The sequence below is a fragment of the Scophthalmus maximus genome, chromosome 1 (genome assembly GCF_022379125.1).
Source record: "Scophthalmus maximus strain ysfricsl-2021 chromosome 1, ASM2237912v1, whole genome shotgun sequence".
Lineage (NCBI taxonomy): Eukaryota > Metazoa > Chordata > Actinopteri > Pleuronectiformes > Scophthalmidae > Scophthalmus > Scophthalmus maximus.
This window is the reverse complement of record NC_061515.1, coordinates 1493989-1510000: the sequence shown is the minus strand read 5'-3', so window position 1 is coordinate 1510000 and position 16012 is coordinate 1493989. Positions and strand designations below refer to the sequence as shown.

At 41.6% G+C, this 16012-nt stretch overlaps 1 protein-coding gene across 3 annotated transcripts; it reads left to right on the top strand.

The window, feature by feature from the left end:
* Positions 1–5123: 5123 nt before the first annotated feature.
* Positions 5124–15977, top strand: zdhhc3a (zinc finger DHHC-type palmitoyltransferase 3a). Of its 3 annotated transcripts, none has more exons than XM_035639225.2 (7): positions 5124–5346; positions 6897–7365; positions 7712–7836; positions 8032–8128; positions 8749–8830; positions 10058–10188; positions 11272–13264. In XM_035639225.2, exons 2-7 carry the CDS (start codon positions 7024–7026, stop codon positions 11428–11430), a joined length of 936 nt encoding a protein of 311 aa, XP_035495118.2. In that variant the 5' UTR covers positions 5124–5346; positions 6897–7023; the 3' UTR covers positions 11431–13264. The 3 variants fall into 3 exon arrangements, with proteins under 3 accessions (XP_035495118.2, XP_035495109.2, XP_035495100.1); XM_035639216.2 differs by lacking the exon at positions 11272–13264 and adding an exon at positions 14644–15977 and having other exon boundaries at positions 5125–5346; XM_035639207.2 differs by lacking the exons at positions 10058–10188; positions 11272–13264 and adding an exon at positions 14644–15977 and having other exon boundaries at positions 5125–5346.
* The last annotated feature ends 35 nt before the right edge of the window (positions 15978–16012 follow it).

Here is a 16012-nt window from a genome sequence, read left to right as displayed (position 1 = left end):
GGCCTCCCTCGCAAACCTGGCAAATAAAATCTGCTACAAAAAGAGTTTATCATCCCTATAAGCACAACTGAAATCCAACAAGAAGAAATGAACATGAATATGAAACATTTCAACACATCATCGTTGACAGGACGGTAGAACAAGAAGTGAATGTGACAGAGCAAAGAAAGACTGTCCTCGTCTGGAGTGTGCACACAGCGATCTTTGTCTTTGATTTGAATTATACCCGACACAAGGGTCTACACTCTAGCTTTTGTTCCTGAAACAACATTGTCATTTTGCTTATATCAACCTGCCTTTATTCTCTTCTCTTGAGAAACATTTTGCTCCTGACCTCATGGTCATCACAAAGCAACCTGTTCTGGGAAAAAAAATGACAAATTGTAAAGCAAGGATTTTCATAAATGCGGAGCGTCCTAGTTACATATCTTTTATGTCGGTCTCTCATCTTTCATCCTCACAATTTGACATTTACTGTATGTCTGATGTCTGTTGATGTTACCACATTGGTTCAGCCTTTTTTTTTTACTTATGTGCTGGTGTCTGCATTTCGCTCTGCGAAGTGATTGAGGCCAAAGGAGGATGAGTTATTTGTTTGTAAATTGTGTTATGTGATACCTGCTGCTGTAACACCGGAATTTCCCAGCTTGGGACCAATAAAGTATCTATCTACCAAACTATCCGCCTACCTACCTACCTCCCTACCTACCTACCTACCTACCAATCTCCACACCTACCTACCTAACTACTAACCAACCTTCCTACCTACCTACCTACTAACCAACCTACCTACCTACCATCCTACCTCCCTACCAATCTATCCACCAACCTACCTACCAACCTACCTACACCCCTACCTATCCACCAACCTACCTACCAACCTACCTCCCTCCCTACCTACTTACCTCCCTACCTACCTACCAACCTATCCACCTACCTACCTCCCTACCTACCTACCTACTAACTAACCTACCTACCCATCCACCTACCTGATTCATCTTAACAGCTCTGCTATTTCTGCGCGATGAAGTGTTGATTTCACATCTTTGGGAAATACATTTAAATGACATTTAAAACTTTTTTTAAGGTCTTTTAAAACCCACTTCCAGGGGCAGTGAAGCTGCCAATAAAACTTTGTTGTTCTTCTAATCATTATTGTTTCCTTCCCCCATTTGATCCAATTGGAGCCTGCAGTTATTCTGATGTGGTTGTGGGTTTTATTGCTTAAATGTTTCTATTCAGCTAACAAATAAGCCAGTGAATATAGATGCTTTCTTTGTGTTTTTATCACATTGTTCACCCCCTCCCCCACAACTTCCCCTCTCTCTCTGTCTCTCACTCCCACATTGTCATACTTGTCCCCAATCTGCAGTTGTGTGAACTGTATAGTATACAAGTATGCTCAACTTTCACTGAACGTTCTCATGCTCCTATAGAATAAGACCTAATAATACATCCATGAGCTCATCCCGTGGCTCAGCTCCAATAGACAGAAGTGTGTCGTAACACAGGGGACTGTGCACAACTCTGGCACTTCACAACTGAAAAAAAAGAAGGTATATTTTATTTATCTGACAAGTTGTTGTTATATGTCACATACAGGATCCATTTCTCATTAAAAAGGCCCAATTTTCTTGCCTGGTTCATGATTTATTGTATAGGATCCAATATGATTTTGGGCTCTACCAAAGGTTAAAAATTATTAATGTACCATTGTCCCTGTAACATCACAAAACAATGAATGCTCAACATGAAAAAACCTTGATATAAACATTGTTTTGTTTTTTCAGGTTTATTGTGTCTTAATTTCCAGAACATTATCTTAATTTTTGGTCGCTGTTACCATTTGTACAATTGCCTTCATAGTTTTCCAGATTCAAGCAAGTCCTGTTGAAATATTATCATACATCCACGAAGTCTGCCAGCATAGCATTCATGAACATGCAGCTCCGCTACTAGTGAGCCGCTGTACCCGGAAGTAACACAGACATTTTTATTGCATAATTCTCCAGGTGACTAATTCAAAGTGGATTGAATGGGCTCCATACTTGGTCTGGTATCCTGGTCTTGTGATACATCCATGGGAGGTGAACGGCAGGCGATAGGCTACGCTGTTCCAACGCCATCGATTCAATTCAGAAGTTTAAATTGGCCTTGTGTATCCAGTTTAAGGCACTCTCAAGGCACACTAATACTACCTATTAAGGTCACGACCTCACAATATGACAGAGGAACCCGACAGATCCCACAATGAGCAGCACTGTGGAGAGAAAACACTCCCTTTCAACAGGAAGAGAAATCTCCAACAGAACCGGACTCAGTTGTGGGTGGAACATCTGCCTCGACTGGTCGGGGTGAGAGGAGAGACATGGGGGAATTAGGGGAGGTGGGTAGAAAGAGGGGGAGAGAAGAAAGAGTGGGATACAAACCCTGCTATGCGACGTATTCTGGACCGTTTAGTTCAACAACCGTATTCGACACGTAGAAACATGGAGACTCACACGGAGGTCGGGTCCACCTCAAGGAACTATATTCAACTCATTCAGAGGTGATTATACATTAATGAACACATAGTTATGGACAATATAGACAATTTCTGTGACTAACTTCTTCTAAATATTACACACTGTAGCTATAATGTTGTGTAATAGACAAAGTTGTTTGTGGCTTGTGACATGTGCTATTTGCCTTTGTGATCACTGACTGTGTGTGCAGTGATCTTTTTTTATACCCGCACACCAGCTTATATTTTAACAGTCATTCCCCTACACCACAGGCCTCACATGTAAACCCCTGTTGTTTGGACAAAAGTAATTATTCTTCACATGTTTTTGTAACTGCACTGAATCCACGCGTTCTGCGTGTGATGCATTCTAAAGCAATTTTCTAAACCTGCCGTGTTTCTGTTGGCTGAGGAGGAGATTTTCCGTGTTCATCTTCATGGCTGTCATAAGGATCGACACGAGGAGTCCCACATATGATTTCCACTCTCTTATGGTCAAGCTGTTTCACATTTACACAGCTGACCTATGATGGTACATCAAACCCAAGCTCTGCTGGCGGTGTGGTGTGAAGATGTGTGAAGATTATATGAGATTATATGACAGCCCAACATACAGTACGTAGGCTGACAGATTCCATATAGTTCTGTGCCTTGATGTTTTTAGGTGCTTTGTATAAAATGTAATTTTCAGTCAATCCAAAAAAAACAACATCATTAACTAATGCAGACATCAGTTATTTATACTGTATTTGCCCAAAAGCCAATTATGATGAGTTGTCTGTGTGACACTGCCCTCTAGTGATGGCTGTGGAGTTTTTTTAAACTTATTTTATAATGCTTAATTCAGCAATGTTACAATTTATCAACAAATAGAAATAAAACTGTTAAAGTACAAGTGCTCATAATAAATCAGAGAAGAGTAACATAATGTCATAAACATAAACTAAAAAAGAAGAAGCAGATCTTATTTTGCCTTTTGACTTAATGGGGCAGATACAATATGTTTTATCCTAGAATCTTGACAACATCATTGTTGGCATGTGCAAATGAATTGGACTTTAGTGGATATGAATTACAAATGTAATATTTTGACAATCAAGCCAATTTGTCTATTATTGGATTTCAAAATAAGAATGCAAAATATCGTCTCTAGTTATCTGTTTAATCAAAGCTGGAGCATGTTGAAATATCTAAAAGACCTGGTAAGTTGTTGATATGTATTTTTTTTTTTTTTTTTAAATGAAGAGGTTGAACGCGGGGGAAAAGGACAACCCCCCCACATTCAACGTCTTCAATATGGGTTTGACATACGAGAATCAAATATTTTACAAAAAGTTTTTCATTAACCTTTTAGGGAAAACTTCTTATTGAAGTGTCCCGGCATATTTTACCAGAAAGTCAAAAGGTGCTCCAACCTTTTGGAGCTTTTGTGGTCACGGTGACAACAATAAACACGTGGTTGATATATTTGAACTACAAATTTCATATGTCATAAATCGACATAGCATATCCTGGCACGCTACGGTTTCAGTGTCTATATCTGCAGAATGTGACACAGACATGAAAAAAATATCAAGCCTATATGACTTTTTTACCCATTTTTGAAATTGCATGTTTTTAGACAGTGGAGGCCTCATGTGTGCTATAGTGTCATAGGAGAAACCCCATGTAGGCTATGTGATTAAATTATGTTCAAAAATTAACATGTTAGAGATAAAAAAAAATCTAAATCAAATCAACCCGCTGATCATTTTAGTTTTTTTGATTATGTTGAAGGCCAAGCTTTGTCTACAGCATCTGGACATAAGTGTTCTTTCAACCGGACAGAGCTGGATGGACGTTACAGTGTTACTGTGAGTTAACCTTCAAACAATATATGCTGGGAAGTCTGTAAATCTGCCCGTTTTTGTTGAGTCAGGGAGAACGGTGATTTATGAATTCCAAAGTGAAAACTAGTTGAAGTAGTTGACATTTCTGGTTGAATGATCTTGAAACTAATTAAGTTAATAAGAAAGATTAATTGAATTCACTAAATTCCTGAAGGATGTTTTACAGTGTAATTTCTTTTTGGACCTGCAAAAAGGCTCCAATCTCTCCACACTAGCAAACTTGACATGCTGCTGAACCCTCTGTCTTTTAATCTGCGCGACTGAAGTCGCCCCTTAAAAGAAATTGAATGATTCTCTGAAGCAGTTGCCTGCGTATAAATGCTTGGCGTTGCATTTCATGTCAGTCAGTTATTTTGATTATAGATAATAATTCACATGTGGAATGAAAGCCACCTCATAGGAAACCTCGGAGGAATCTTCAATCAGTTGTAATCATTCGATAAATTTACATAACATATATCCAGTTGTCTTTTAAATTCACTGCGTGATAACTAGATAGATAAATACATTAGTGACTCTGAACAGCTTTATTTGTTTTCCACCGGAAATAACTTTTAGGTTTAGGCCAGAAGAATGATGATTGGTTAGAGTTGGGGGAAGAATATCTCAGTGGGCCAATCAGAGGCGTGGTAGAGGCGGGTCGTCGCCCGCCTACCCCCTTTTGACGCAACTCTCTCCGGACCCAATCGGCTCCCGTGCTCCTCTACACGTCATCACGTCTTGTTGTTCGTGAAGGGGCGGGGCGAGGACGCCCACCGACGGAGCAGCCGCAGCGACAGCGGCCGGAGCCGGAGGAGGAGGAGGAGGAGGACGAGGAGGAAGATGCCCCACCGCGGCTCATCTCTGAGGGGTTGAGGCTTCAGCGATGAGAGGAGACCTCCAGTGAAGCAGCCGGACGGAAGTGACCCGGGGCTGAACGGAAGAAGGACGCTGACGGGGAAGAGATGCGAGCGGGTTCGTGAGTTAGCTCACTCTGACATCGCGCGCTAGCAAAAGCAGCTAGCATGATGCTAAACATGCTCAGACGTTAATGTCCGTGTGTGTGTGTATGTGTTCGCGTTTGTGTGTGTGTGTGTGTGTGTGTGTGTGTGAGAGGTTTCTGTGTGCGTGTGTGTGTGTGTGTGTGTGTGTGTGTGTGTGTGTGTGTGTGTGTGTGTGAGGTTTCTGTGTGTGTGTGTGTGTGTGTGTGTGTGTGTGTGTGTGTGAGAGAGGTTTCTGTGTGTGTGTGTGTGAGGTTTGTGTGTGTGTGTGTGTGTGTGTGTGTGTGTGTGAGAGAGAGAGTGAGTGAGTGAGTGAGGTTTCAGTGTGTGTGTGTGTGTGTGTGTAGGCCGACAAACTCTCGAGCCACTACATAATTACTTTACCTGTCTTAATATAACAGCTTGAGTTTACCTAGCAACAAAAGAGAAACTTTAATTTCTCTAATTTGAACAGGGTCAGTTATCAGAAAAACTGTATACCCTCCCTTTAAAAAAACAACATGATTAATGTCTTTAAATGATATCAAATAGCAGGTCACAGATGAATTATAATCTCTATGACGATTTGCAGGGTTCCAGTAAGTGAGTGTTACTATAGTTATGGAGAGCAGTGACCTCTTCATCCCCTCGGTGACCTCTCTTCAGAGCCACGTTTGACCTCTAACAGCCACCAAAGCAGCGACGGGCATAAACTCCACTGATCAGCTTTCTGCAGCATCAGTCTGCCCACATGGGAAAGACAAAAAAAACTCTCCATTGTTCTTCTGAGAGGGTTGTGTTGTGGGACGTATGAGACTTTGTTGATAGTTTGTGTTCAACGTGGGGGAAGTTTCATTTGTTTCAGTTCCCACGGACGTGTTTCCTGTTCCAGAGGGTTGTTTCACAAATCTGCTGTGTCATGTTGTGTACTTCATCTCAGGTGTGGCATCAGCACATGCATGATTTAAGCTCACAAGTAGTTGCAGTTTATTGCTGAGGGCTGTGGATGTTGCACGCGTTGTTGTCTTTAAAAAAAGCTTCTGTTCCAGCTTCTGACATTCGCTGTTTTTTTTCACTTCCATAATGATAGTAAACTCCTGATTGGCCAAAACAAGTCATTTGAAGAGTATCAGTTAAAAGGGCTGTAAGCGATTCTAAAGCAACACACGTTTTGCAAAACTCAGCAAATAGTTTCTCACCGTCCGTTTAAAAAATCCAAGTTTTCGGCTCTGTAAATCGAATACAAAAAAATGATGCGTGCGACACCACACTACACGGGTAAATTTATCAGAATAACCCCACGTGAACCCTAAAATTACACAATCATGTCTTATTGAGACAATGTATGTTGTGATATGGCGCTATACAAATAAAATTTTATTGAATTATTGATTACCAAAAAGGTTGACAATTGATCACTGCAACATCTGCCCTTCTTGACCGCATCTTTTTTTGAATATACCCGGCCCTTCATTAACAGCGGTGAATTTAGTCCCCACAGATTTAACAGATCTGTGGATTAATAAATGCTTCCCCCCCTCTCAGAAATTCTCTAGAGAACCAAACTGTGCGGACCCTCCTGCTCCCCCCTCCCCAGCATGCGGTGACTGAAGGCCCGAAGACGCAAGTTTGTGTCCAGTGGCAACAGCAGGCAAACCAGCTTAAATGAAGGATGAAGACCCCGGTGCACAGATGCAGGGACGTGGAGCACGGGCGCAACCACGCCGGAGACGGGGCAGGGGTCAACTGCCTGCAGGCTGAGCAGCGCATCCCGATCTCCAAAGACGTCATCACGTCCTCCTCGGCCTCGGCCATGTGGTTCATCAGGGACGCCTGTGGCATCGTGTGCGCCGTCATCACGTGGCTGCTGGTGCTGTACGCCGAGTTCGTGGTGCTGTTCGTGATGCTGCTGCCCTCCAAGAGTCTGATGTACAGCGTCGTGAACGGGACCCTGTTCAACACTCTGGCCTTCCTCGCCCTCGCCTCGCACCTGAGGGCCATGTGCACCGACCCCGTGAGAAGGACTTTTCATTTGTAGGGGTTCAAGAAATTAAATCCAAGAATGTTGTCAGTCAAATAAGATTTTAAAAGTATTAAACTGCCATATATACCGATGTGTCTGTGACGGTCAAAATATATACAATATATACAAAAAACAATTGTTAAAATACACAATTCCAAAAAAATATAGAGAATAAGGAACACAACTATGAAGACTTTACATGAAATAGTAACAGTGGAGTGTGTGCGATCGGTTACCAGTTATGTCCAAGAGAACTTGGTTACACAAAGGTACAAAATGTGCCGGGATTTGTGTTTAGTCATCTTCTTCTTCTTCACGTGATGTTTCCTGCTGCCAGGGCGCGGTGCCAAAGGGGAACGCTACTAAGGAATACATAGAGAGCCTCCAGCTGAAACCAGGGCAGGTGGTCTACAAGTGTCCCAAGTGCTGCAGCATCAAGCCTGACCGAGCACACCACTGCAGGTAGGGCCCGAGGGAAGTGCTCAATGCAGCGTTCGGTATCTTGTGTCCTTTCACTCTTCACTAGCCTTTTGTCTTTGTGCTCAGCATTCCCCCTTTTATTGTTTCCATCTATTCTGTTTTCCTTCACACGTTGACGTGCTCTCTTTCTGTCTCTCTCTCTGTCTCTCTCTCTGTCTCTCTCTCTCTGTCTTGCAGTGTTTGCAAACGCTGCGTACGGAAGATGGACCACCACTGCCCCTGGGTCAACAACTGTGTCGGGGAGAACAACCAAAAGTACTTTGTGCTTTTCACAGTGAGTTCACAGCAATGAAGAGTCTCATATGATGTTTACTGCCCCAAAAATTATAAACTGAACAAGTGGCTGTCAGATTGCAGTTAACTGGAAAGTAAACACATTTTTTTGTGCATCTTTTTAAGGAGGTGTTACATTGGAAATTAGTAGTTCTTGCTGCCGAACGCAGTACAGAAGCAGGCTGCATCCATATTAATGTTTTCGTTTAAAAACGGCGTTTTGAAAATGAAAAACAATTTGAAAGGATTATTTTAAAACTGCGCATCAGTATAATCCCCGTCCGTAACACGCCTGATGTATGGACAGGGATAAGAACCAAGAATCTTGGGCCACAACCAGGTGCCCATCATCTTCTGAATTCCAGGAGACGTGACGACACGCGTGCGCTCATTATTATCTGGTTGTGCTTAACTAAAAACGGGCCCAGCAGCATTTCCAAATTTCTCCCTTTCAGTCAGACGACAGGCGTAACCATAGCAGCGGTGACGCGTTCTTTAAAAACTAAAGGGAGTAATGTGGACGTAGCCTCAGATGAGAGAGTTTCCTCAGTGATCACCACTCTGTTTGTTGATGGTGTATCTGGTGAACAGGTCCTTCATTGTTTTCCCTTTTTCCACCAGATGTACATTGCACTCATCTCCCTCCACTGTCTGGTCATGGTGGTCTTCCATTTCCTCTATTGCTTTGAAGATGATTGGACAAGTAAGTGGTCTTTTTTCTTTTTTCATGTTTTTTTTAAAGCTCCATAACCCTCGATTGTCACTTTGAAAAAAAGATGAAAGATCTCTCAGAACTTTTAATTCCTGAACTGACTTTGTATTTCACTATTCTCTGAAATCTTTTTTATTGTGAATCAAATTAATAAAAGTAACATAAATCAATATATGATGATTTGCTTTATGTAAAAACCGACATCCAGCAATAATAGTTTCCCGTAGTGTAAGTGAATCAAGTCAGGAAGAAGAGACAAAGGTCTAGACGTTCACCGCGGCCATTTGAGTGTTAACCCTTTTTGTAACAACTTCCTTTGGCTTCACCACAAGAAGTAGAATAGAAAAGCTAATATTTGTATTCTGAAAGAAAGAAAAACTAGAATGACAAAGCACATTCCTCGGCCAAAGACAAACACTAAAAACGAAAAGGAAAAGACATAATCTAATAATCGGCACCAGGTTGTACAAACACAAAGATCAATACTACAAGATCCGTGAATTACTTATTGAGGAAGTGAAGGAAATTTATATATTTTTTAAAATGCTGCTCAAGTCCTGGACCTGTATCAAAATATTATGGATTCTTCCCTGACCAACGCCCCATCACGCCACATAAATAGCTCTGTACAGTTTTGTGTACATTCCTGCTGATGAACAAACAAATGAGAGCTGCAACAGTTAATCGATTAACCGATGATTAATCGATTACTAAATTATCTGCAACTATTTTGATAAACGATTAATCGGTTCAAGTTGTTTTTATGGGAAAAAAAGTCTAAAATCTCTGATTTCAGCTTCTTAAATGTGAATATTTTCTGGTTTCTTTGCTCCTCTGTGACAGTAAACTGAATATCTTTGGTGTGTGGACAAAACAAAACATCATCTTGGTGGTTTTGGGAAACACGATCAACATTTTTCACCGTTTTATGACATTTTATGGACCAAACAATTAATCAATTAATCGAGAAAGTAATCAACAGATTAATCGATAATTATAATAAGTAAGTTTCAGCCTTAATCTCCATGTCCCCTACACACTCTGTCCATCCCCTGATATTGAAGCAACCTGACCCGACAATGCTTGTAGACGTAGCAGCTTTGAAGCTTAGCGTCCTGACTGACTGTAGTTGCTGTAGTTTCTTTAACCGTAGCAGCTCCTCATCCACTTCACTTCTCGTCCTCCATGTCCCTCCGCCGCTCCCCTCCTCCTCACCAGAGTGCAGCTCCTTCTCTCCCCCAGCAACCGTCATCCTCCTCATCCTCTTGTGCTTTGAGGCTCTCCTCTTCCTCATCTTCACCTCTGTGATGTTCGGCACCCAAGTCCACTCCATCTGTACCGACGAGACCGTAAGTGACTCCGCTCAGCGACCGAACGGTCGTCCTCCCATCACTTGATCTCACTACTTCCTGCTGCTCTTCAGATGTCCCCCCCCCCCCCCCCCCCCCCCCCCCCCCCCCCCCCCGCCCCGCTGTTATATCTTTGACCTTCCACGTGTAATTCAAACCGCTGCAGTTAAGTGGCCTTTTTCCCTTTAACAGCACATGGAAGTTTTGACCTTGACTGAAAACTTCAGTGTTAAGTGCCTTGAATGTGAATGTGTGTTTTCTGACGATGAGGCCGGTGTTTACGGTGGTTTCAACACAATGGTTGGAATGGAAATCGTTGAATCTGACAGGGGGGCGTGGAGCTCAGGGGGGTAGAGAGCAGAGAATGATGTTGTAAAATCAGAGCTGGACCGAACTGTGCTGCAGCAGCTGTTCCGTGTTCGACTTACTGCATTGGAGTAATGACATCGTGATGAGTGTGAGTCTCTTTTAAATCTTAGCTTAGAGAAAGTTATGACGGCGTATTAGGGCCATTGTATGAAAAAATAAATAAATACGGAGCCAGGGGAGAGGGGTAATTTCTGACATTAAAGTCGTAAATTTATGAGAAGAAAACTCAGATATTCTCTGAGATTAAAGTGGCAAATTTACGAGGAAAATATTGTTTTTTCTACAAAGTATGATTTGATGAAATCGTCCACTGCAGACTCGACATGCGCAGCGTCAGTGGTGATCGTGAAGCGATGCAGTTCCTTGAAAAACACAATTTTTCCTACTTTTTTTCTCGTATATTTACCACTTTGATGTAAGAAATGTTGTGTTTTTTATCTCTGAATATTACTTCCCTCCCCCGGCTCCGTAACTTGTTTTGTTTGTCCTGCAATTGACCTATTATGTGTTTTAGGCCCGGACGATTTTCTGACGAAGCAAAATTTGTATTCACTTATTTTCATATTTCAGTCGTTGAATTTGGTTTGTGACCGACTGACTGACTGACTGACTGACTGACTGACTGACTGACTGACTGACTGACTGATTGACTGACTGACTGACTGACGGGGTCTCCAAAGCACAGACTGAAGTTTGGTTATCTCTCATTTTCAGGGTATAGAGCAGTTGAAAAAGGAAGAGAGAAGATGGGCTAAAAAAACTAAGTGGATGAACATGAGGGCGGTGTTCGGACACCCTTTCTCCGTTTTGTGGTTTAGTCCCTTCTCCACCCCCGACCACGGGAAGGCCGAGACTTACCAGTATGTGGTGTGAGAGGGAGCGAGGTCAGAACCGGGTCACAACTGGCCCACTGACCAAACCTATGGCGTTCTGTTTCCTCCCAACACGTTAGACGTGGACAGTTCCTCACTTTTTTTCTGTTGCCAAACTTCAGTGCGCTATATTGTTCAAGAGACAATTTGTGTGTGTGTGTGTGTGTGTGTGTGTGTGTGTGTGTGTGTGTGTGTGTGTGTGTGTGTGTGTGTGTGTGTGTGTGTGTGTGTGTGTGTGTGTGTGTGTGTGTAAATACTGTCATGAATCTTTTTCTTTTCTTTTTTTTCTGATCTACTTTTCTCTTCCTGTTGTATCAGAATCCCGTTTCTCCTGTGGTGTCTTTCTTGTTGCTTCCCCTCAAGGAGTTACTTCAGCTGAATTACAAAAAGTCATATTTTACCACCTTTTCCCTGGGGGCGTCTGGGTATGTAGGTAGTTTTAGTTTCCCAAAATATAAATAATTTACCTCCATAGAAAAGGAAAGGACCAGGAAATATTATCCAGTGACCCAAGAAGAGATTCGCTTCAGGAAATAATTGCGTTTGCTTTTGATTTTGGAAGCATCACAAATGAGATACAACTCGAGGTTGGTGGTAAAATACTGTGCATTTTTTGTAATATGGGTGAATTGAGCTTTTTTTAAAGCAACATGACGCAACCAATATTTTTTGGTCCGATGGTTCCGGTGATGGAACTTTTCTGTTTGGTGAAGTCAGGGAATGGAATAGTTTATTACCACGTGTGGCCACAGAGGTCGCTGTTGCTCATATACATATATATATATATATATATATATGTATGTATGTATATATGTATATATATATATATATATACACACACACACACACACACACACACACACACACATATTATAAATATATCCAGTTGGGCTGTGAGAGTTGGCAGCCTGATGTGACTGGATGGATCTAACCTGACGGCAAAGGGTTTCTGTGGATAATCATGAGAGTGATAAATTCTGATTTCATTTCTTATGATACTGAGATGTGACTCTACAATGACAAAAAAAAGTCCAGAAAGTAGAAGGCTGCAAATCATTTTGATTAATGAGACAAATGTCAGTGTTCCTTCAAACTGTTGTATTTGAGTCTCTGGGGAAAACGCTGCAGTTTAATCACCTGTTTTAACAACTAAAATACTGGATCAACCCTCACTGAAACGTATCACAGCTGTTTCTGATTTGTTTATTTATTTTTTTATTTTTTGGGCTAAAAAAGCCCAGAGGTTTTTGTTTTTTCCACTGAACAGAATCATTTTTGCCATCCTGGTTTTGGTCTTTCCCAGTTTTGCAGAATCATTATTTCATTGAACATTTGGGGAAATTAAATGACTGGTAAAAATGCCAACTTTTAATTTTTAATTTGTATTTATTTTTTGGAGTACGGCTTCCTGCATTACTAACGGTAAAAAAAAAATAAGAAAAAAAATTGTCTCTGCTGGAAAAAAACTATTAAATCCTGTGTGGAGTTAAAGGGAAGTGGTAGAACTGATCGTGCAGCCGCTGGACTTCAAAGCATTTAACAAAAGTATTAGCTCACATTTAACACGAGTCCTCAAACGGCTAATGGACACACTGTGTTTATCATCTTTAATATTTTCCCCTGTGTGAACGGCGTTTTGATTCTTCTTTTGTTTGACACGATACTGTGTGTATCCTTCTGAATGAACGGTACAGACGAAGGCTCGTTCAGTAATGTATGTGACACTGCTGGTGATGATGGTTTTGTTTTTTTTACAGAAATGATTTCTTAATATTCTGATGAAGATATTTTCAGCACACGCGCAGAGAATAAATACCTCTCAGTTGCAATGCGAAGACCCTTTTTTCTTTGTATTCACTTTAATGTGGGGGATGAGACAAATATGTTTTTCAATGTTGAAATGATTTTTACTTTCCCATCATCCTCTCCTGGTTTACCCCCTCACCCCGGCGTTGTTCCTCCTCTGCCTCTCTTCCCCATTGCGATGTTCAATCTCTTCACACTCATGCATTTGCTTTGGTTGATAACTCGCTCTGCCAAAGGCTTTGTGAAGCAGGCCGCTCTTAATGACCTTGACAGAGGTAAGCTTGGAACAGAGGTCACGTAGCCGTCCCATCAAGCTTAACACATCACAAGCATGCTGATTTCAATCGGGAGGCCAAAACACAATTATTATTATTATTATTTCTTTTCCTTTTCTTTTTTTAATTCAACCAAACATATGAATGAATGAGTGAGCTCTGTGATGTCTGCACGTTTTTCTTTCTTTTTTGACACTTTTCCTTCTTTCATAGGGTTTTTTATTGTTTATTATTTAAAGTGCATGGGAGTAATTTTGTGCTGTTTCTTGAATATTTGTGGGCGAGTTTCTTAGAAAACACGTGAATTTAGACATTTAAAAAAAAGTATATGCTCATACGACAGTCACAAGCCGTCACTCATTCACAAACATACTACTGGCACTTTTCATGTCGGATCTGATGAGTAAGCACTAATTCACAGCCACCAAGGAATAAATAAATTAAAGAAAATATAATTCTCATAAGAACGCATAAAGTCTTAAAACTGAAAAATGCCTGATAATCACTGTGAGCCGCGCCCACTCCTTCGTGTGTTGGTGTCCGTCACGTATTAACAGATTTTGTCATCATCCCTGAAACATGTTGATTTTGGGGAAAAAGTTGAAAATTTAAGCGCACTAGTTCAGATTGTTGTTCTACAAGTTCACAAAATCAGTCTACAAGCGCTTGCATTCTGAAACATATTTACCTTCATAGAAATGCAACATCTTAAAAGAACCCGTCACCTTCTGTCCCTCACTTCTTGCAGTCTAGTCACACTCTGAAGGGAGACTTATTGGCCAAAATGGAAAAAAAGGAATGATCGCAGATACAAATGACTTTCAAAATAACATACAGCAAATAAATATTCAGTATAAAATCCATATCTAATCATTTAATATAAATTACAAGGCTGTTTCTTCCAATCCGGATAATTTCACGTCTGAGAAACTAACCCCCAAAAAACCCCAAACCACATTGTGTTGCTGCCCTTTTTTTTTTCGTGCCGTCAACAACTTGGTGTCACGTGTGTGTGTGTGTGTTTGTGTGTGTGTGTGTGATTTGACATTGCATGCAGAGAAGAAACACGTGCAGTCGCGCCCTTTTCGGCCTCGGCCCCTTTCACCTCAGATCCTCGTTGTTGTCTTCTCCAGGGCATCGAGCGCCTGAAGGGCGAGACGGGGCGGTGGGAGAAGGTGCCGTGCCGGGAGGCGATGCGGACGTCGTTCGGAGGTCCGTTCTCCCTGTCTTGGTGCAGCCCCTTCGCGGGGCTGAGCTGCAAGAGGGTCCCCCAGGAGCACGTCGCCGTCCCACAGGGGGAGATCATCGAGGAGGACGTCATCGAGATACCGCTCGACTAGCGCCGCCTGGGGGAGATGATCGAGGAGGACGTCATCGAGGAGGATGTCATTGAGATGCCTCTCGACTAGCGCTGCCTGGAGTGAGGAGGTCAGAGCTTCTCCACAGGCACGTTAACGTCTCTTTTGGTTTTTCACGTTTTTTTCTACCTACGGTAGCAAGAAACCACCTGGAACCTGGATCATTTTTATTTAGACTTCTCATCTTCTCTCCCGGTGTCAATGCAAAAGTTTGGAAAGGGAGCTAAACGTATCTACTACTAATCAAACCTCAGCGTCTTGACCCTTTTTATAAATGTCCCGTCCCTGAATCTGATGATCTGCGAACCCGCTGAAAGGATTCCCAGCTCGTTGCTCCGTCTCAGGAGAACGTCACCAGCACAGTAACTCTGCTGCCTTATCTCTGAGGATTTTTGAATTCACCTTGTGCCTTAATCCTTCTTTTATGAGCAAACCTTTATAAGCGTGATGCACTTTTGCATGTTGCTCAACTTCTCATCCTAACTTTGGGGAATCTGGTGTCTGGAGTTGCCATCGTCATCTTTGTGTCTTCAGTTTGAAGAGATGTTTGTATAAAAGGGCTGTTAAATCTTTTAAATGTTCAATGGGGGGGGCTGCATATCCTGTTTACATTACTTTAAACAAACCTGTGTTCTATAATAAAATGAAAGTTCATATGAATCTGTATGTTACAAATTGTACACTCTCTGAAAGTTGTCTACAGTAGCACTCATCAAGGAAACAGAACTGAATGCTTAAGTCTATTTTTTTAATTTTTAATTTTGTACTTTGCTCAACTCAAACTTCCACTGAACTGGTTCCATTTGTATGTTTATACTGGTGCATTAAAAAAATAATCTGTAACCTGTACGTTTATCAAGGATCAAAAACCCAAAAGAATAATTTTTGATTTTGGGGAAATCTGTTTTAATTGCTTTCTTGATGCGAGTGACATGAGAGGATGGAGACTTCTTCACTTTAAAGAATGGACACAGCGTCTGTAACGACACCAGCACCACGACGAGCTCCACGTAGAGAACAACTGTGCTTCCACTCGCCACTGGTGAGGAGACAAACTTGTACAACAGTGACCAAATGAACTAAACAGTTTATTTAAACTTGTAAACCCACTTTTTCTCCTTAAGTTTCTCTTTTGTTCACTTTC